This window comes from Akebia trifoliata, chromosome 12, assembly GCF_017979445.1.
Source record: "Akebia trifoliata isolate Shusen 1 chromosome 12, ASM1797944v1, whole genome shotgun sequence".
NCBI lineage: Eukaryota > Viridiplantae > Streptophyta > Magnoliopsida > Ranunculales > Lardizabalaceae > Akebia > Akebia trifoliata.
In genome coordinates, this window is record NC_141386.1 from 33,454,530 (window position 1) to 33,475,867 (window position 21,338).

At 33.5% G+C, this 21,338-nt stretch overlaps 3 protein-coding genes across 3 annotated transcripts; all 3 read left to right on the top strand.

Annotated features, from left to right (window-relative positions):
- The first annotated feature begins 873 nt into the window (after nt 1-873).
- On the top strand, nt 874-1,947 carry LOC147389696 (putative F-box protein At5g55150). Its single transcript, XM_086419792.1, has one exon. The coding sequence runs from the start codon at nt 874-876 to the stop codon at nt 1,945-1,947; it is 1,074 nt and encodes a 357-aa protein (XP_086275918.1).
- A 7,564-nt stretch (nt 1,948-9,511) lies between these two features.
- On the top strand, nt 9,512-14,797 carry LOC147389697 (putative F-box protein At1g65740). Its single transcript, XM_086419794.1, has 4 exons — nt 9,512-9,803; nt 10,010-10,276; nt 10,365-10,552; nt 13,643-14,797. Exons 1-4 carry the CDS (start codon nt 9,512-9,514, stop codon nt 14,795-14,797), a joined length of 1,902 nt encoding a protein of 633 aa, XP_086275920.1.
- A 3,543-nt stretch (nt 14,798-18,340) lies between these two features.
- On the top strand, nt 18,341-19,348 carry LOC147389698 (F-box protein SKIP23-like). The gene has a single exon (XM_086419795.1). It carries the CDS (start codon nt 18,341-18,343, stop codon nt 19,346-19,348), a length of 1,008 nt encoding a protein of 335 aa, XP_086275921.1.
- The last annotated feature ends 1,990 nt before the right edge of the window (nt 19,349-21,338 follow it).

A 21,338-nucleotide genomic window follows, 5' to 3' on the forward strand; every position in this document is an offset into this window, starting at 1 on the left:
ATACCCTTACATTTTGAAATTGATGATATGCATCATTGATCTTAGTCTTTTAAATATACTTAGGTGAAATGACTCAAATGCCCTCATTTTTAATCTCTAGTTAAAAATCCAGATTTTTCTTCTCCAAAATGAATCATCTTCAAGGTGTTCAACTTCAAGATAACTTTAATCTATTCAAACCTTATTTTCATCCATCATTTTCTATCTTGCCTCATTTTGTAAAATATCTTATATTTTTCTAATCAAAATTTAATCATTTTATATTTTTTCAAAAATTATATCTTGCATTGAGATTTGAATATTGAAGGCTTGAAGTAGATACAATCTTAAAATAAATGATGAGGTTCAAAATTTTTATCTAAAAAAGTTGAAGATGATTGATTTGGAGAAGAAAAATATGAGTTTTTGATTAGAGATTAAAAATGGGGGCATTTGAGTCCTCACCCCTTATTCTATTTAAAAGATTAAGGTCAAGCCATAAATGTCATAAGTTTCAAATCATGAAGGGTATATCTAATATTCATTAAAACATAGGAGAATGTGTAAATCATCCTTTAATTAAGAGTCGTGACGTAACAAGTTTGAGAATCATGGATCCTCGGGATACACGGTTTCATCGAGATATCTTTTTTTAAACGGGAAACTGCAGCCAGGATCCCGAGAAGCGGTAGTCGATTTAGTTTCCCTCGTCGGATAGTCACATTATCACGATTCTTTGATTTTCCTCAAAGTATAATTAGTTGGAGGAAAATAAGGAATCCGATTCTTTCTAGAACTCAGACTCACCTAGTCTTTCGTTCTTCTTCTTACTATTTTCTCTTTATCATGCATCTTCGATTCAATTCAATCATCGTCCAATTCAGATCTAGAGATATGGAGGAGTCTAATTGGTCTCATCTTTCAAATGATCTTTTAACACTGATCTTGGACAAATTGATTTTCATTAAAGATTACATCCGTTTTGGGGCTACTTGCATCACATGGCGTAATGTTTTCGTTAATAATCATGATCGCTTACCCCAACAACCTCCAATGTTAATGTTTCTTGATCATCTGCAGAAGCAGAAGCACAGAGTCTACAGCCTCTCTGATAAAAAAGTTTACGACTTGGAAGTATCAATCCCCCACAATCTCCACTGCCGTTATTCCAGTTTTGGATGGTTATTTACTATGGAGGATAAGAGTTTGGCAGTTCGCCTTATAAATCCCTTCTTGTCCATTAATAATGAGATCCATCTCCCATCTCTTAAGTCTTTAGATGATAATTTAATTCCCAATAAGTTGCAAAAGGTTGTTCTCTCTGCCAATCCTTATTTGACCCCTGATTATGTGGTTTTAGTAATCTACGGTGCAACTCATAACTTGGGTTTTGTCAAGTCTGGTGATAAAACTTGGACTTCCATAGAATGGATATCTCATGGCTATGAGGATGCTATATACTACAAAGACCAGTTTTATGTCATCCATTACACGGGAAAAGTTGAGGTCTGTGACCTTAATTCGCCTCAACCAAAGCTTAAAGAATTTACACCCTCTTTACAAAGGAACTTCTATTATCATAAAAAGTATATCGTGGAATCATCGGGAGACCTCTTAAAGGTTACAAGGAGAATGACCTACATTATGGCGAATTGTACAAGTTTAGAATTCAAAGTCTTCAAATTGGACCCAATGGAGAAAAACTGGCTCAACGTGAAGGGCCTGCGTGGACGTGCGTTGTTCTTAGGTAACAATTCTTCCATGTCTGTCTCGGCTTCAGATTTCCCTGGGTACAAGCCAAATTGCATCTATTTCACCGATACTAAAGCAGTTCCAACCCCCTGTCGCACAAAGTTTGTGACTCAATATATTATTACAGTACTCAACTTAGAAGATGGGAATTTTGAACAACATCACTTGTCTCCAATGATTTGGGTTGAGCCTACAGTACAAGTTGGTTTCAATTAACTCATTTGTTTTTTATTTTTGTTAAGATGGTTTAGTTGGTGAGGACAAATTATTAATGCTTGAGTATCTAAATGTTTTCCACATTATATAATTTTATCTTCTTGTGAAATAGTGTTTTGTCACTTTATTTTAATTATTTGTATACTATCACTATTAGAAATTTTTTAACTCTTTTATTATAGGTTGTAGTGTAATAGTCCATCAAAATGTTATGTTAATTCTTTCGCAATGTTATGTCAGTCCTAAAATCCTTCTCATAATTCATATGTACTTGCAAAGTCTCTTAACCTTACAATTACTTAGAAGCACAATTACAACACAGCTATAATTGTTGGATTATAGGTCTTTGAATTGAACCCCAAGTCCCTAACTTGCCAAAATGGGTCAAGGTGAGTAGTCTATGTGGATGCACACGTTGTTCTTATTGTATTATTCTTTCATGTCACATTTGGTTTCAAATTTTCTTAAAAATAAGTCAAATTGCATCTATTTAACAGACAATATTAAGAAATCTCATTTGCTTTCACTACAAGAAAATTGACTTACAGGGACGGCCATATAAATACCGTCACTGTATGTTTATAACGCTACGTCTTTTACAAGACTCACTATGGAACAGACTATTATTTATGTGCAATTACTCACTATGGAACAGACTATTATTTTATTTAATGACGCCTTATAGCCATGATCCTCTAATTCCCATCGCTAGAAGACTGTATAGCGATGGACACTGTTCGATATAACAACTGTTGTAGTCTTATATACTGATGGCCATGTGTCATAGCCATTGTCATTCATCCTATTGACCGTCACTATAGATTTGCACTATTGTTTTAGTAGCTTTTACCTAGGCTCTATAGCGTTCCTTTGTGGTCAGCTATAGATCTCTCGTTTAACACCAACCAAAGCATCGTTACTCTTTCACCACTCCCTCTTCACCGCCACCTCCCTCATGGGGAGGGGTGAGTATAGTATTTAGATCTAGGATTTTTTTGTTAAAATTTTCAGTTTTATTATCCAAATTCTTCAAAATTGTTTGATCTAGGATTTTATTGCCAGTGTTTTAAATGGTGTACAATGTGTGAATTTGCTTTTTTACAATAAAGTCAATTTAAGTATGTGCCGCTTTGAAGAGCATAAAAGAAATCACATTTTTAAATGTCATTTGGTGCTCATGCTCTGCAAACTGGTAGACAAATAAACTTCATTTTAAAAAAATTAAAATCCACAAATAAAACAATGTTTAGAATACAAGCAATTAGGCATGTACATTCCGGTATACCTGAACCGAATCTTTGGAATCGGTCCAGGTTTTGAAAAACCTTAAATCGGATAAAAATTTTTGGGTTTGGTCCAGGTTTTATTCCAACAGAAAGAATAGACACTATGTGAAAACTGAAAATTTGGACGAGAAAATTCGATGGGCCAAAGCCCACAAGTTTTAGGGACCTTACGTGGTGGCTGCCGGTGGATGATGCATATCGTTGTGGCATGGCAGCCGGTAATTGATACAGAGCGTTGTCGGCCTCGAAAGTCACTTTCTTTCACTGGGCTAGCTTGCTTCCACTGGTGGGGCGAAGGGGCTAGAGCGCCTCTGGGGCTATTTGTCCCATAGTAGGGCTATTCTTCCAGTAGGGACTAGGATAACTTGGCTTGAACGGCGTATGGCCGTGGAAATTTTTGATAATCCCCAATTCGACGGCTTAGAGCCATCAAATTTCTCTCATCTTCCATTAATTGAATGGTTTCAGTCAATCGAAAAAAAAAAAAAAAAAAATTACAATGTAAAATTTGACTCATTGATCCATCAAATTTTATGAAATTCGACGGACTTGGATGGTCAAATATAGATTTTTTTCACGTTGTGAGAAACCAAACCAAGTTTTCAGATTTTTTTTTAATAAACATGATTAATTAAGAGAGTTACTATTGCCACACTACCTTAATGTAGAGTTATCATTACATTAAGATTATCATTAGTTCATGTAATGCCCATGAAGATTTTCATTAGTTATCATTACAGACCCTTAATGTACAGTTCCATGAACATTCCACAAAAGGGATCATTATCTTCTTCTTCTTCTTCCTCTGTTTCTCTCTCTCTCTCTCTCTCTTCATGGTAATGAATTTGGATTTGATGTGTACTAATCGTTTGTGTAATGCCAATACTATAATTTTCAACTCATTCAATAGATTGGATTCTTCACATCGCTTAAGATGTTATGTCAGTCTTAAAATCATTTTGGTTGTTCATCTATGCTCTGTAAATTCTCTTCCCATATATTCCATTCAACTTGATTGAGTTTAAAAAAAATTGACAATCGGAAATTAAGGTGATCAGTTTATAATAGAGAACTGCCCAAAGTCCTCGAAGTCCAAGACTAAGAAAAGTCTTGTATAAAATCATTTATGTGAAGCCAGGGTTGGAGCCGGGAGTTTTGGTCAGTGGGGGCTAAATGCTAATGATGGTCGACAGGTAATACTGACTTCCTTCTATGCAAATGTTGAGTTCATCACGGGAAACAATGGTTGGCCAATAATATCAGTAAGAGTGACAAAAGATTCTCACTAAAATCATAGATGTTTGAACTTAACTTTTGTGTGTGTGTGTGTGTGTGTTGGATTGGGTAAGAAGAAATTAAGAGCTCAAAATAATCCTTAATGGCTAAAATGGTAAGAAGTTTTTCTTACCATGCCAACATATGAGTAGACATCCTATGCCAAAAACACCTAAATCTATAGCAATGGTAAAGCTCTTTTACAATTTGATCTTTTCTTCTTTTGAACACAGTGCATCAAATTATTATTATTTTTTTAAATCTAATTGAGATTGAAGGTGAGGACCATTAAGTAATGTCATATTAGTGTCCGATGGCTCAAGGCCTACATTTCATCAATTTGAAACACACAAGAGTATCTTTAATATCAATCAAAACTTTGGAGTGGGGTGGGGCTAAATTGCCATTTTTAAGAGAAATTTTATCTTGCATCGCCATTATTTTTTATTACAAAACTTCCTTGGAATTCTGACAACTTTAAAGGAACTTTACTTTATTTAATTTTTTACCCAACAAACGTTGAAGTGGGATCCACATCATTTTAAAAATATTAAATAGATATACTACTTTCATTTTTTTAAACAAATACCTATTATATTCTCTCTCTCTCTCTCTCTCTCTCTCCATCTATTCTGTCCTAAATCAAAATTCAAATTGATGGAGCTAATTTTTTACCTAACAAAATAAAACATGACAAACCTTTAAGTGGATCCTAACCGTATCAATTTGTGGCATCCAAAAAACAAAATCCTTATGTCACGCCACGGGCTTATAGAGGACAAAATTCTAAGAACTTTGAAAAAAAAAAGTTAACTTTTTTGCATTGAGTTTTAATTTCAAATTTTGGGAGTTCTATAGCCATTAATTTTCAACACCTTGGATCAGGCTCAAAAATGAATTTTTTTTTTTTTTTTTTTTATTCTTTAAAATCTGTGTTTTTCCATGAAAATCTAGAAGACTATGGTGATGGATTGCCAATTTGATAATTCATATGGGCGCAATGACCCTTCATAAGACTTGAAATCTTACTAAGTTAGTCATGTTAGCTTGATTCATATTAAGTAATGTGAGGGGGGTTTTTTTTTTTTTTCTTTAAATAAAATTGTAATATCTGTCCACTAAATCTCTCAAAAATTAAAAATAAAAATTAAAATTAGTGGGGGCTAGATTTTGTTAGTGTAGATAATATGAGGTGTCTCTAATATCTATTAAAATGTAAGAAGTTATAAGTCAATGATTTTTTTTTTCAAAGAGTCCAGAGGGGGTGATTGTTTGTAAATCTTGATATGTAAATGCAGAGATAGAGATTAAGAAATGGACTTTGGGTAAGTCGAATTCGTTCCACAGGGACAGTTGGGATTCAAATGGTTATTCGGATTAAAACCAAAACAGAGTTTAGAAACAAGAACAGATTAGTTTTAAAAACAAAACAGAGTTGTAGCAGAAACTAAAATGGAAATCAAATTGTAAATTGAAATTTAAACAGAAAATAAAGATTGAAATTCTAAGAGAGAGGGATTAGAGAGTTCAATGTAGCCTTTGCAAACCATCCACAATGCAGATTAATTCTGAATCGAACTCAATCCATGTAACAAGTCATTGCTCATGGATCGGAAAGTGGAGCCGTTTAATCAATGAAAGTAACTAAAAGTTATTCATGTAAATCCTAATCTGATTGAGATTGCTTAATCTATATTCCGATTCTTCACAAAGCTTAGCCGTTCTTGAACTTATCTAAATAATGGCTATCAAAGCTGAATCGGAAATATAAGCTAAGGGATCTAATCAAAGAAGAATTTACAGAATGTTTAACAAGATAAGCAAGAATAATGAATTTAAAATTACATTAAATGGATGGACTTACTCTGACATTATTAAACTCTCTAAGGAGATTCTAGCCACTCATTGCAAGGTTCATAGTTGCAGCAAGAAGAAAATAAAGAAAACAATAGATGGAGAAGAAAATGTAAAATATAAATGCAACTTGATTCCTTTTTTAAATGATTTTCCAAAGAATTACAAAAGAAGAAAAACTAAAGAAATAATTGATCCTCTCATTATTACAAAAACTCTCTCTAAAAGAAAAATTAGGAAAATTGCAGAGAATTAGGGAGAAGAAGAGGGTCAAGACGGACCCAAGAGGGGACCCCTTCTTTGAAATCAACCGTCTAATTTATAGCATTCATAATCGGGTCATTGAGTTGATTTTTCGGATGATTTGATTTGAAAGACCCATTCAGTTACAACCACCAAAGCATTTGGAAACTTCTGTATAAATTTCGAGGACAAATTCCTCGAGTTCACCGCGGAGCACCCAAGCCCAACTGCGACGTGGTGACGTGGCGGCCGAATTCATCGAGATTTTGTTGGATGCTTCCTTTTTGCTCGCGTATTGTAACCGTCTTTGTTTCGCGATTTGATAACTTCCACGTGCGCTTTATTTATTTACAATTAACAATAAAATCTCATTAGCTCTCTTAATTTGGAGAAATAATTAAATTTGTAATTATTTAAAGGGATTAACATTTAAAATGTGATAGAATTTGTGAAATTATGGTCCTAAAATCACATTATTAGGACCTTATCAGGGGGCTATCCCACTCGTCCCTACTTAGTTCCGCCCTTGTGTGCAGTTGATGAGACCCAACATGAAAAGATTTATCACCCTCATCTTCGATCGACCATCTTTAATATCTTGTAACAACCCTCGATTTTTTTACCAAATAATCCAACCTTCTAATAAGTGTCTATCTAATCAAATGTTAATGCTTTTTTTTTCTCATTGAGATGATGAAATATCTATCTTAATGGGTACGTGATATTTATAAGTTCAGTTCTGCTTCTAAAGATCTCAAACCGAAATCAAAATTTTATTTAATTTCCAATTCTAGGTATATATGGATTCGACCCGCTGACACTAGTGTTTTAAAAATCGGACCGGACCAATGGTTCGATAGGGACTAATCAAAAATTTAAAAAAAGTCGATCTGATTAATTCGAAACCAGAATTTGAATGGGAACCGTAGTTTTTTCTAATTAAGTGGTTGAACCGTGAAAACCGATGGTGCATTATTATCGATTCACATTCTCAAAAGAAAACTTCATAAATAGTCTTGACCAATACATAGATATGTCATTATCCAATTTTTTTATTTAAAAAAAAAAATCTTAATTAAGGTATTAAAATTCGTGCAATTTTGGAAAGAATTCATTTTTAAGGGATTTTTAAAAAAAATTCTTCCTAAATTGAAAGAGTGAACTTCTAAAATATGCAATTCTTTTCAAATCAACCTTCGTCGATTATTAAAGAGTTGGACTTTTAAAAGGACTTCAAAATGTCAAGAAATCCTTAAATTTTCCATTCTTACCAATTATTAAATAATATTAAAATTAAAATTTCAAGTTATTTAAAAAATAACTCTTTTAATCTTATATTAGTAATATTTTAATACTATGAGTTATACTTCACTATAATTTTTCACACACACACAATAAATATATATATATATATATATATATATATATATATGAGGATGATCTATATGGTGAAGAGATCGTCCTCACCAAAACTCAACTCATTCCGAAATTTCTAACACTAATTTACAATTTAAAGAATTGTGGACCAATCGATTTTTGTAAATCACTTTTGATGGGGTTAGAATTTTCAAAATGGCCTGATTTTCAACGAGTTTGATCTTATTATCATAGAAATCATCCTGACAAAAAATCAATTCATTCTGAAACTTCTAACTAATACATTGAAAATTTTGTTTGGCTCTTTTAGAGCCTCCAAATGCCACCTTATATATATATTTTTTAATAATTAGAAATCGGTCCGACGAAATTGAACTCTAGTCCGACCACTTAAGCAAAAAATTTGGTTTGATGGTCGGTTCGATTTTTAAAACATTGGTGATACCCCTATCTTCAACCTTCAATTTTGGTTGAATAAATGAAAATAATTGAATTAATGAATTTAAATATAAGGGCTTAGAGGTCAGTTTTCATTAGTATACGAGAAAGGACCTAGGTGTGAATGGGACCCACCTATTCCGACTTTAATCATTCTCGTGAATCTTCTATTCTTGATTTAATTAAGGGTGATTTAAACATACCCCTATGTTTTCCAATTGATGACATGCATCCTTGACCTCAATCTTTTAAATAGATTAAAGCAAAAAGACTAAAATGCTCTCATCTTTAATCTCTAGTTAAAAATCCAGATTTTTCTTCCTCAAAACCAATCATCTTCAAGCTGTTCAACCTCCAAGATAATTTTAATCTATTCAAACCTAATTTTTATCCATCATTTTCTTATCTTGTCTCCTTTCGTAAAATATCCTAGATTTTTTTATTTAAAATTTTATCATTTTAAACTTTATCAAAAATTGTATCTTGCCTTGAGATTTGAATGTTGAAGACTTGAAGTAGATACAATCTTAAAATAGACGATAAGGTTTAAAAATTTTATCCAATGAAATTGAAGATGATTAATTTGAGGAAGAAAAACCTAAGTTTTTAGATGGAGATTAGGGGCATTTGAGTCCTTGCCCCTTAGTCTATTTAAAATATTAAGGTCAAGGGATAAATGTCATCAGTTTCAAATCATGAAAAGTATCTCTAATATTAATTAAAACATATGAGTATGTCTAAATTACCCTGTAGTTAAGAGTCTGTGATAGTCTGAATACCCCACGTGACGTAACAAGTTTGAGAATCATGGATCCTCGGGATACACGGATTCATCAAGATACCCTTTTTTTTTATGGGGAAGTGCAGCCATGTTTCCCGAGAAGCGGTGGTCGGTTGAATTTGCCACGTGTGAAGTCAGATTATCACGATTCTTTAATTAATTATAATTAGAAGTTGGAGGAAAATAAGGAATCCCTTTCTTTCTAGAACTCAGACTCACCGAGTCTTTCGTCTTTCGTTCTTCTTACTATTTTCTCTGTATCATGCATCTTCGATTCAATTCAATCATCGTCCAATTCAGATCTAGAGATATGGAGGAGTCTAATTGGTCTCATCTTTCAATCGATCTTTTAACACTGATCGTGGGCAAATTGATTTTCATTAAAGATTACATCCGTTTTGGGGCCACTTGCATCACATGGCGTAATGTTTTGGTTAATAATCATGATCGTTTACCCCAACAACCTCCAATGTTAATGATTGTTGATCATCTGAAGAAGCAGAAGCGGAAGCACAGAGTCTACAGCCTCTCTGATAAAAAAGTTTACGACTTGCAAGTACCAAACCCCACTATCTCAAATGCCATTGTTCCAGTTTTGGATGGTTATTTAGTGTGAAGGAAAAGAGTTTGGCAGTTCGCCTTATAAATCCCTTCTTGTCCATTAATAATGAGATCCATCTCCCATCTCTTAAGTCTTTAGATAATTATTTAATTCCCAATAGCCTACAAAAGGTCGTTCTGTCTGCCAATCCTTATTTGACCCCTCATTATGTGGTTTTAGTAATCTATGGTGAAACTAATAGATTAGGTTTTGTCAAGTCTGGTGATAAAACTTGGACTTCTATGGGATGGAAATCTGATGGTTGTCAGGATGCCATATACTATAAAGATGAGTTTTATGTCATCCACTGCACGGGAAAAGTTGAGGTTTGTGACCTTAATTCGCCTCAACCAAAGCTTAAAGAATTTACACCCTCTTTACAAAGGGAATGTTTTTATCATAAAAATTATATTGTGGAATCATCGGGAGACCTCTTGAAGGTTACAAGGAGAGTGACTCGCATTATGGAGACTTGTACGAGTTTAGAATTCAAAGTCTTCAAATTGGACCCACTGGAGAAAAAGTGGCTCAACGTATTCTTCCATGTCTGTTTCGGCTTCAGACGTCCCTGGGTATATGCCAAATTGCATCTATTATACCGATAGTAAAGCCGTTCGGGGCCGACGTCGCACAGTGATTGTGACTCAATATATTATTAGAGCATTCAACTTAGAAGATGGGAGTTTTGAACAACATTACTTGTCCCCAAAGATGGTGCCACCATCGATATGGGTTGAGCCTACAGTACAAGTTGGTTTCAATTAACTCATTTGTTTTTTATTTTTATTAAGATGGTTTAGTTGGTGAGGACAAATTATTAGTGCTTGAGTATATAAATGTTTTCCACATTATATAATTTTATCTTCTTGTTATAATGATCGATCTTGTGAAATAGTGTTCTTTCACTTTATTTTAATTATTTGTATACTATTACTATTAGAAATTTTTAACTCTTCTATCATAGGTTGTAGATAGTAGTGAAATATTCCATCGCAGTGTTATATATGTCAGTCCTAAGATCCTTCTCATAATTCATATTAACTCTTAACCTTACAATTACTTAGAAGCACAATTACAACACAACTATAATTGTTGGATTATAGGTCTTTGAATTGAACCCCAAGTCCCTAACGTGCCAAAATGGACCAAGGTGAGTAGTCTATGTGGATGCACGTTGTTCTTATTGTATTATTCTTTCATGTCACTTTTGGCTTCAAATTTTCTTAAAAATAAGCCAAATTGCATCTATTTAACAGACAATATTAAGGAATCTTATTTTCTTTCACTACAAGAAATTTGACTTATTGCAATGGCCATACAAGACTCTCACTATGGAACAAACTATTATTTATATTCAATTAAAAATTTGGGAATTATATTATTTAATGACACCTTATAGCCATGATCCTCTAATTCCCATCGCAAGAAGACTGTATAGCGACAGACATCATTTGATATAACAATAGTTATTCATCTTATTGACTGTCGCCATAGATTTGCACTAATCGTTGTTCATCGTTATTCTTTCACCACCGATCTAGGATTTTTTTGTTAAAATTTTCAGTTTTATTATCCAAATTCTTCAAAATTATTTGATCTAGGATTTTATTTGCCAGTGTTTTAAATGGTGTACAATGTGTTAATTTGTTTTTTTTACAATAAAGTCGATTTAAGTAAGTGCTGCTTTGAAGAGCAGAAAAAAAAAATCACATTTTTTAAATGTCATTTGGTGCTTATGCTCTTCAAACTGGTAGACAAATAAACTTCATTTAAAATAAAAATCCACAAATAAAACAATGTTAAGAATACTAGCAATTAGGCATGCAAATTCGGGTATACCCAAACCGAATCTTCAGGATCGGTCCAGGTTTTGCAAGACCTTAAATCAGATCGAAAATTTTGGGTTCGGTCCAAGTTTTATTCCAATAGAAAGAATCCAAACCAAACCAAGTTTTTTGGGTTCAAAATTGGTTCCGGGTTTGGGAAGAACCAAAATTTTTTGAATTTCGAATTTTTTTTTAATAAACATGATTAATTGAGAGAGTTACTATTGCCACACCAATTTTTACTAACGCTGCTGCACCAACTGTGTGCAATTCCTTGGTGATTTACATAAGAATTGGTGCAGTATTAGTAAAAGTTGGTGTGGCAATAGCAGCTGTCTTAATTAATGATTTACAATAACTTATTAACTTACAAAAATTTGTAAACTGGGCCAGCTCTATATATATTGAGGCCCAAGGCAAAATTTAAAATGGGGCTTTTCTAAATTTTATTTAGTTAATATTTTAATGAGTCAGTGCTGTAGTAACATTGAAATTGAGATCGATTCTGATGTAGAGATGAGTACATAGCCATAGATGCCTTTCATTTTTATCTCGATGAAAAGCATCTATGATTCCGTACATGCATCCACATCAGCATTTTCCTCTTTTAAATTAAGGAAATTTACAATTCAACCATTCCTACAATCACGTTGGTTATTTTAACTAATATTTTAAATTACTGGAAATTTACGTAACTGAATCCTAGAATCACGTTATCATACCATCTAGGGAGTGCGATTTTGTTGACACACAGTTTCGTGATCAATTAGGACCTCGCAATCCTATCGAAGGATTTTATGCGATTTTAAATTCAACACATATTTTTTTATTTTCTATTAAAGACCTCTACTTATTAATTAATTACAAAGACTTCTAACAGAATCCAATACACGGTGATTTTGAATTTAAAATGTCTTAATATGAAATGGGAAATACTTCCTTTACAAACATAGTAAACTTTAATGCTTACTAAGGGTTGTTTGGCCAAAATAGATTACCACATCAGCATTCCAACACCACAATCCTCTAAACTTCGTCCAAAAACTCATAATAATAATAATAATAATAATAATAGTAATAATAATAAATTATTTTGAACTTGATCTAAGATTTTAAAAATTACCGTGAGTATCAAAATTCCTCATAACTCTCATACTAAAAATTGAAATTCAAAGGTGAAAAATGATTTTTTTTTTTTTTTTTCAAAATTCATAGAATTTTGTCCTCTACAATACTTACTAAGGGTCATTTGACTATAAAATGAATTACCACAAAATTCTCCAATAGGATTGAAAGGGCAAATATTATTATTTCAATTTAAAATAATTTATTATTATTATTATTATTATTATTATTATTATTATGAGTTTTTGGACAAAGTTTAGAGGGCTGTGGTGTTGGATTGTTGATGTGGTAATCCATTTTAACCAAACGACCCTTAGTAAGCATTAAAGCTTAATACGTTTGTAAGGAAATTATTTCCCATTTCATATTGAGATATTTTAAATCCAAAATCACGGTGTATTACATTCGATTGGAGGTATTTGTAATTAGTTAATAACTAGAGACCTTTAATAGAAAATAGAAAAATGTGTGTTGAATAAAAAATCGCATAAAACTAGCATAAAATCCTCCAATAGGATTGCGAGGTCATAGTTGATCACGAAACTGTGCGTCAACAAAATCGCGCTCCTTCAATACAGGTCACGTAAATTTAAGAAAAATTTTAAAAAGAGATATTTTAGGCGCGAAATCCTCTGATAATGGCTTAGGTGGCGTGTACTGGGGGTGTTGGAGGATTGTTTCAAACTTCGATCCTCCGCGTATATATGATCCGGACTCTACAATAAAATACCGGTACAGCATATATACTATTGGCGCGAGTCTCTCCTTTTAACAAGAACTTGGGAAGTCCTGTACTTCCAAGACTTTCATCCTTCTTGCCTCCTTATTGTTCTTCTTACTTGCCCTCTTCATCGTTTTTATTACTGTTTTTTTAAATCTTAATATTCAGATCCAGAGATCTATGGAGGACTCCAATTGGTCTGACCTTCCAATCGACCTTTTAACACTGATCATGCACAAATTTACTTTCATTAAAGATTATATCCGGTTTGGCACTACTTGCATTACATGGCATAATGCTTTTGTTAATTATCTTCATCTTCATCGTTTACCCCAACAACCTCCAATGCTAATGCTTTTTACGAAACAATGCACGAAACAAAAGCGCAGTCTCTTCAGCCTCTCTGATAAAAAGATTTACGACTTGCAAGTACCAGTGCCCTACAAACTCTCCTGTCGTGGTTCCTGCTTTGGATGGCTGTTTTTGGTGGAGGAAGATAGTTTAGCAGTTAGACTTTTAAATCCCTTCTTCTCTAATAACAATGAGATCCAACTACCCTCTCTTGATTCTTTAGACATATTGCATCCAGAAGAACATATTTTAATTCCCACTGACCTGCACAAGGTCGTTCTCTCTGCAAATCCAGCATTAACAACTGATTATGTGGTTTTCGTAATCTACGGTGTATTTCATAGATTGGGTTTTTTCAAGCCTGGTGAGAAAACTTGGACTTCCATAGATGGGTCATGGCAAGGTTATGATGACGCTATATACTATAAATATCAGTTTTATGCAGTAAAAAGCTGGGGAGAAGTTGTGGTTTGTGACCTTAATTCATCTCATCCGAAGCTTAAAATAGTTGCACCGTATTTACTAGCGCAATATAAGTTAAATAAGAAGTATATCGTGGAATCAATGGGGGAACTCTTTCTAGTTAGAAGGAAAGACTTCAACAGTTGTGATCTTTGGGGTAGAATATATAAGTCGACTAATGAAACTTTGGGATTTGAAGTCTTCAAGCTGGAATCAATGGAGGAAAAGTGGGTTAAGGTGAAGAGCCTGAGTGGTGGTGCGTTGTTCTTAGGTGACAATTCTTCCATGTCTGTTTCGGCTTTAGGCTTCCCTGGATGTAAGCCAAATTGCATCTATTTCACAGCTGATAGGATGGTTTCAACTTCCCAGGGCGACACAGAATATGTGACTACTGAGATTAGAAGATTCAACTTAAAAGATGGGAGCTTTCGACGACCTTTTTTGAAGTCCCCAATGATGGTGCCACCGTCCATTTGGGTTGAACCTACATTACAAGTTTGCTTCAATTAGCTCTCTTTTTTTTCTTCCAATCTATACTTATCAACATGTTTTAGTTGGTGAGGGAAAATTACTAATGCGTAGTTCCCTATGTGGTTTCCACATGACATAATTTATGTTTTTGTTATGATGATCTTGTGAAATAATGTTTTATCACTTAAATTTTATTTTTCTATACGTCCTTTTTTTCACTCATAATTCATATGTACTCACAAATTCTCGAGTCTATGTGGATGAACGTTGCTATTATGTGTTATTCTTTCATGTCCATTTTGTTTTCGAATTTCCTTCGAAGTAAGCCAAATTGCATCTACTCAACAGACAATATCATGGAATCTTGTTCTCATTCACTACAGGAATCAAAATTCTGCCCTTTTTTTATACAAAATAGCAACTACAGTTCTTAGTTGGTTGGAGTTGAAAAAAACAAGAACGTTTCACAATAGTTTTATCTCCATGCATTGCAGCTACAAATCCCTCATCTCATTATGGTTATCTTCAAACTAAATCCACTCGTTCCAACGGTCTACCTAAGTGTGGCTAAGGCATATCAATCAATCTAAGTTAACCGCCAACCATATTTGGTGGACCTTTAGGGGAGCAAATCCTCTGTCGTCCTTTTTTTCTATTGCTCTCTGGATCACATTATCTATAGGGAGAGAGCATGACATCTATCTATAGGGGGAGAGCACCACATTGAGAGAAAATAACACCATAGTCCTCTAGTGTTAATGGCCTAGATTTAATTTGATAAAAGAGACAAAAAAAGAAAAAAAAAAAAAAACAATATTTTGTTTTTATTGCCTCGTGTGACGTGGTACCATCCTAACAGCACTGTATCCGCTCCCACTTTTTTGGAGAATAAAATTATAGAGTTGCAAGAATTCAGAAAACAAAACCAAAAATGTTGGCTTCCAAATAATAATCCATCATATGGAAAGAAAGTGAACTCTTAGATCAATCTATTGCAAGAGGTAAATGAGAATATTGTTTTGAACATGACTTCCATGTAATAGAATTTTGCAAAAACTGCAATCCAAGTCTGAACCTAATTAATGTATTTGGATGAAGCTATGGAATAACAAAATACAAGATTTGTAACTATCTTTCATTATCCGTACACAACAGGTCTTTAGACACTCCCGGTCCGTTAACAATAGATAGGCAGGAAAAGTGACTTAGATCAAAAATCAACAATTATTCCTTTTTAGCTGTCAAACCAAATCCACATGAACTTCTAAGATTTTCAACCTATGAGGGTACCCCTGAATTTTAATACCAATTTAAGTTGAGCATTTATTAGCATCAATAAGTAAAGTTTGAGTAAAACTCTAATGAGAGCAAGTTCGGATAAATTTCTTCCTAGAGAGTAGAGAATATTTTTTTTTAAATATTAAAATTCAAGTAGAAAACCTAAAATATATGGTTAATGATTTTCTAACTCAAGTATTTTCACACGATCTGATGTGGCAAGGGCACGTAATCGTTTATCGGTTTCTTGTGTATCCTGAAGAAACAAACCAACGATTTTGAGCCCTTGCCACATCAGACCGAGTGAAAATACTTGAGTCAAAAAGCACGACTCAAAAAAAAAATATAATATTTTGTTAGAGCCGTGATAAATTGATGTAGCAAAACACATGTGATATGCACACGGTTGACGTGGCAAGAGCACAGAATCATAGATCTTTTTCTTTGGGATACACAAGAAAAAAAATCAACGATTTTGTGCCCTTGCTACGTCAGTCGCATACAGACCATAATGTTTTGTTGCGCCAATTTATCATTAGTCATAGAGAAATGCTAAATGGACGTCGTTTTTAGCCAACACCTTATGACGTGTTGGCTCACAGCCCAACAAACGTTTGACATGTGGCGCAAGGACATCAACAATAAAGATAACTTCTCTCCCTTGCTCGCTACCCACATATTTATTTTTTTAAATTTTAAATCTTAAAAAGGGTCATTGGGCCCACATTAACAATCTAACGACACAACCTTTTAGATTTTGTGAAAATATTCATATTCAAAACACAAAAGTTTAAAAAATATTATTTTTTGGTTTGATCCAAGGTGTTGAAAATGAACGGCCACTAAGCACCCAAATTTATAAATAAAATTCAATGGTGCCCTCTACAACTCCATTGCATCCAATTATGTTTTTCAATGTCACAAGGTGATCATATCATAAAGTTTGCTTTTTTTCACTATGGGCAAGAGAAAAAGTGCGTTGACCAAAAATAGTGTACATTTAGCATCACTCTTGGTCGTATGGTTATAGCTCTAAGTATCTTAATAATTAAATTAGAATCAAGTGATTGTTTGCTCACAAACCAACACCGTTTTGACATGTGGCGCTGATGACATAAGTGATAATAAGAGAATTTTTCTCTCCTACTCAAGGTAAGAAATCGAAATTTCTTGATAAGATCATCTTGTCGCATTCAAAAATATGATCCAATACAATAGTGTTGTAGATGATGAAATTCTATGAATTTAAAAAAAAAAATTAAAAAATTTATTTAAAAAAAGTTAATTTTCATTGTTATATTTTAATTATAAATTTAGGTGCTCGATAGCCATCCATTTTCAACACCATTGATCAAGCTCGGAAAAAAAATTTGGTGTTTTTTTTACCAAGAGGGTTTGTATGAAATTTAGAAGGTTGTGGTGTTCGATTGCCAATATAATAATCCATGTGTATCCCACTGTACTTTTTTAAGATTTGAAATCTAAAAATAAAGATTTATAGACAGTTGATGTGGAGGCAAGAGAGAGAAATTTCTTTTTTATTATTTACATCATCAGCTCCACATGTCAAGACAGTGTTGGACTGTGAGCACTGAGGAGAATCCGTTAAAACTATGACAGACAAGGAGTTGGGTGTGGGTCGGATCTACATCATATCTGGATATGTGTATCCAATTTTTTGTCCCATTTTGTTAGGGATATCCTTATCCGACCAGTAATCCAACATTTAAATGGGCATCCGTATCCTACTTGCACCCAAATTTTGACTGGATATTCCAGTCGAATATATATACTTTAATAGGATGGATGAATATTGATTTTGGGTGGTTATATATGACACATTTATATCCGATTACCCAAATTTTTAATCAGATACAAAAAAAATGTACCCTGCGAGAATAACTCGAATTGGGTGATCAGGTATTAGCCAACACATTACCAGTCCAAGGTAAAACTCTACTAGATTGGAGAGACGTGAATAGAGAATCTTTTTCTAAGCATTAAAGTTCGAGTGGAACTGTCAACAGTGAATATGATTATTGGAAAGTTTTAAGTAGGACAACGGACAACTACTTATCTTAGTATTTTTCAAAATCCAAAAGCTTCACTTCTTTAGGCCACCATCGCTTCAGATACAGAGACATGGCATCCAATTGGTACAACCTTTCACATGATCTTCTAACTCTGATCATGAACAAGTTATTTCTCATTCAAGATTATATCCGATTCGGGGCTACTTGCCTTAGATGGCATTTTTCTTTCATAAAAAATTATCACCAATTACCCCACAAATTCCCAGTGCTTATGTTTCCTTTGAAGCATAACGAGCATGACAAGCGGCAGACAAGCAGTTTTTACTGCTTATTGGAAAAACGGGTCTATGACTTCAAGTCACTAGTAGTACCACACAATGTCCATTGTCGTGGTTCAAGCTTCGGATGGCTAATTACGGTGGACGAGAGTGCGACAATTCGCCTTCTAAATCCGTTCTTGTCGACAAACAATGAGATTCATCTCCCTTCTCTTAATACAATGGAGCCCATAGGCCAAGGTGATAGAGTTCTAACCGGCAATGACCTGCACAAAGCCATTCTAACTGCCAATCCAACATCAACCCATGATTACTTAGTTATAGTAATCTATGGAAGATCCGCGAAACTGGGTTTTTTCAAACCTAGTGATAAAAGTTGGACTCTCATAGATGGGGAAGATCATTATGGCTTTGAGGATGTCATGTACCATAAAAACAAATTGTTCGTTCTTCGCCATTGTGGAAAACTTGAGGCTTTTGAAATCAGTTCTCGTCATCCCAAGTTGTTAGAATCCGCAGCTTACTTGCCATTCAACTATTGGCCGGGAAGAAATTATCTTGTGGAATCATCAGAGGAATTGTTTCTGGTTATAAGGGAATTAAACTGCTTTGATGACTCTGAGTATGGTGGTGATGCTTGGCCTTGCAAACCTGTTGGATTCTTAGTCCTTAAATTTGACCCGACTGGGGCGAAGTGGGAGGTGTTGAATAACTTGCGTGGTTGCACGTTGTTCTTAAGTGACACTTCTTCAATTGCTCTTTCAGCTTCGGACTTCCCAGGATGTAAACCAAATCGCATCTATTTCTCCTATTGTTGGAAACGGTCAGATATGCCTAGTCCACCATATGGGCCTCGTGGCATTGGAGTATTCAACTTAGAAGATCAGAGTTTTGAAACAGAGTACCCGAAGAAGTTCTTGATGATCATGCCTCCACCCATTTGGGTTGAGCCTACCCTTGTAAGTGTTTTCAATGGGATTAATGTAATCTGTTTTAAATAATGTTTTGTGTCTGAGTTTATTCATGAAATCTAGAAGACGGTGGTGTTGGATTGTCAATGGGATAATCCATTTGACCAAAACGACCCTTGGTAAGGCTCAAAATCTTGGTGCCGGATCCTCTCAAGCACAACTTCCTTGTAGTCCTTTGTAGCGCAATTCAACTGTTTGAAGAATGCCACGTTAGCAATACACAAAAAACCCACCGTTTGAAATTGAGAATTCATTGACCATCCATTTTAAAATCTTTGGATCTAATAAAAAAAAATTACTTGGTTTCCTCAAAATTGAAGTACATCCAAGGATCACACCAATTCCACTATGAACAAAAAACTCATAGTTACATATTACACACCCTTTCGACCGACGAGGGTGGGTGGCTTGATTAACAATACCTCTTTATTGACCAGCCCTATTAAGCTCCACAAACAACAATAAAATAGAAAAGGTAATTTAATTTTGTGAAATCTGAAATTTATTGAGTAATTTTTGGATGAATATTACATGAATCCTGATAGAATATTTATAGGGATTACATCAATCAAGATAAGGAAAATATATTAATTGATATTGCAACTTCCTAATGTAAAATATATTAATTGATATTGCTACGTATATTATTCTCCAACCTTCCCTTCTTGTTGAGATAGGATACAATGTATCATAATATGTTACATCCAATTTGATAAGGGTCTAGAAAGTGGTTTCTAAAACCTTAATTGCATAGAATTTATGGATAAATTATATACTACATCCTCTAATTAGATATAATTCATTGTTAGTTCATATTTAATATTGATTGTCATTAAATGTGTATTTCGGACCTAATTGCAGTTATTTATTTGTAATAGGAGAAATTTGTAAAATTTCAAGCTGAATTAGAAAAATCTGAAGATATCACGTGATCCAGGATCCAAAATAAGACTAAGGACCAAAATTCAGGCCCAAAGGTGGTGCCTTGGTTAACTTGGATAGTGCGGTGATTTCGAATAGTCGAACCTCAAGATTTGTACAATAGCTTGGCGACTAAAAATACTTCGTATTGAAGTATGGTTTTGAAGTTATTTTGTTTACGAAAGGTTTTTGAACCCTACAAACCCTAATATGATCTCTATAAATAGGAGACCAAGTCAAAGCTTATGGGATATCTATAAAAAGAGGGAGATCTATAAATGTATATCTAGATCTTAGAATAATAGTAGTTTTATTTTCCTATTTTTATTAGCTTCTATTTAGAATGAGTTGTAATCGAAGAACCTTTGTCGGTTTCAAAATTCAAGAAGCAATAAAGAAGATTCATCTTTCTTTCATTTCTATTATCTCTCTCATGTCCTTTTTATTTTTTATTTTTGCTTTATTGTTCTTGTAATGATTATCGGCTAAATTCTCTGTTAGATTGGTCGAGGAAGTCTGAGCAAGTTTTTATTAATTTCTTTATTATTCTTATAATAATGGTTGATTGTTTTATTGTGATGAATTTAAGTAATTATTATAGGAATTAATATTAATTGTTTCTCAGTTTTGATGATTTATTTTTTGATAAGTTCAAGATAACCCATGCTTCACAGAGAACTCTTAATATTTATCATATAATCTTAACTTAATACATTAATCACATACTTTGAATTTCTTTTTTAATAAAACGAATTAATCTTCCGATCCACAAATATTAACTTTGTTTAGTGGATCGAGATAAATAAAAGATTGTAAAATCCTTAATAGAATTTATGATGGTGTATCGGACTGATCTAAACTTCTTCATAGTATTTTAAGTCTTTAAATTTCATATTTTCTTTAGATTGTTTATTTTCACAAATTGTTTTTAACTTAATTATGTAAATTCGAATTGGATTTGAAGTAAAAATAACATTAGATTAACGTTGTCTCTATGAATCGATTATTGCTTGTAAATGTAATTTTGTACTTTTTTTTAATTATAATCTACAACTCGAACTCGATTCTCTAACATCCTCTTACAATTAAATGATCATTT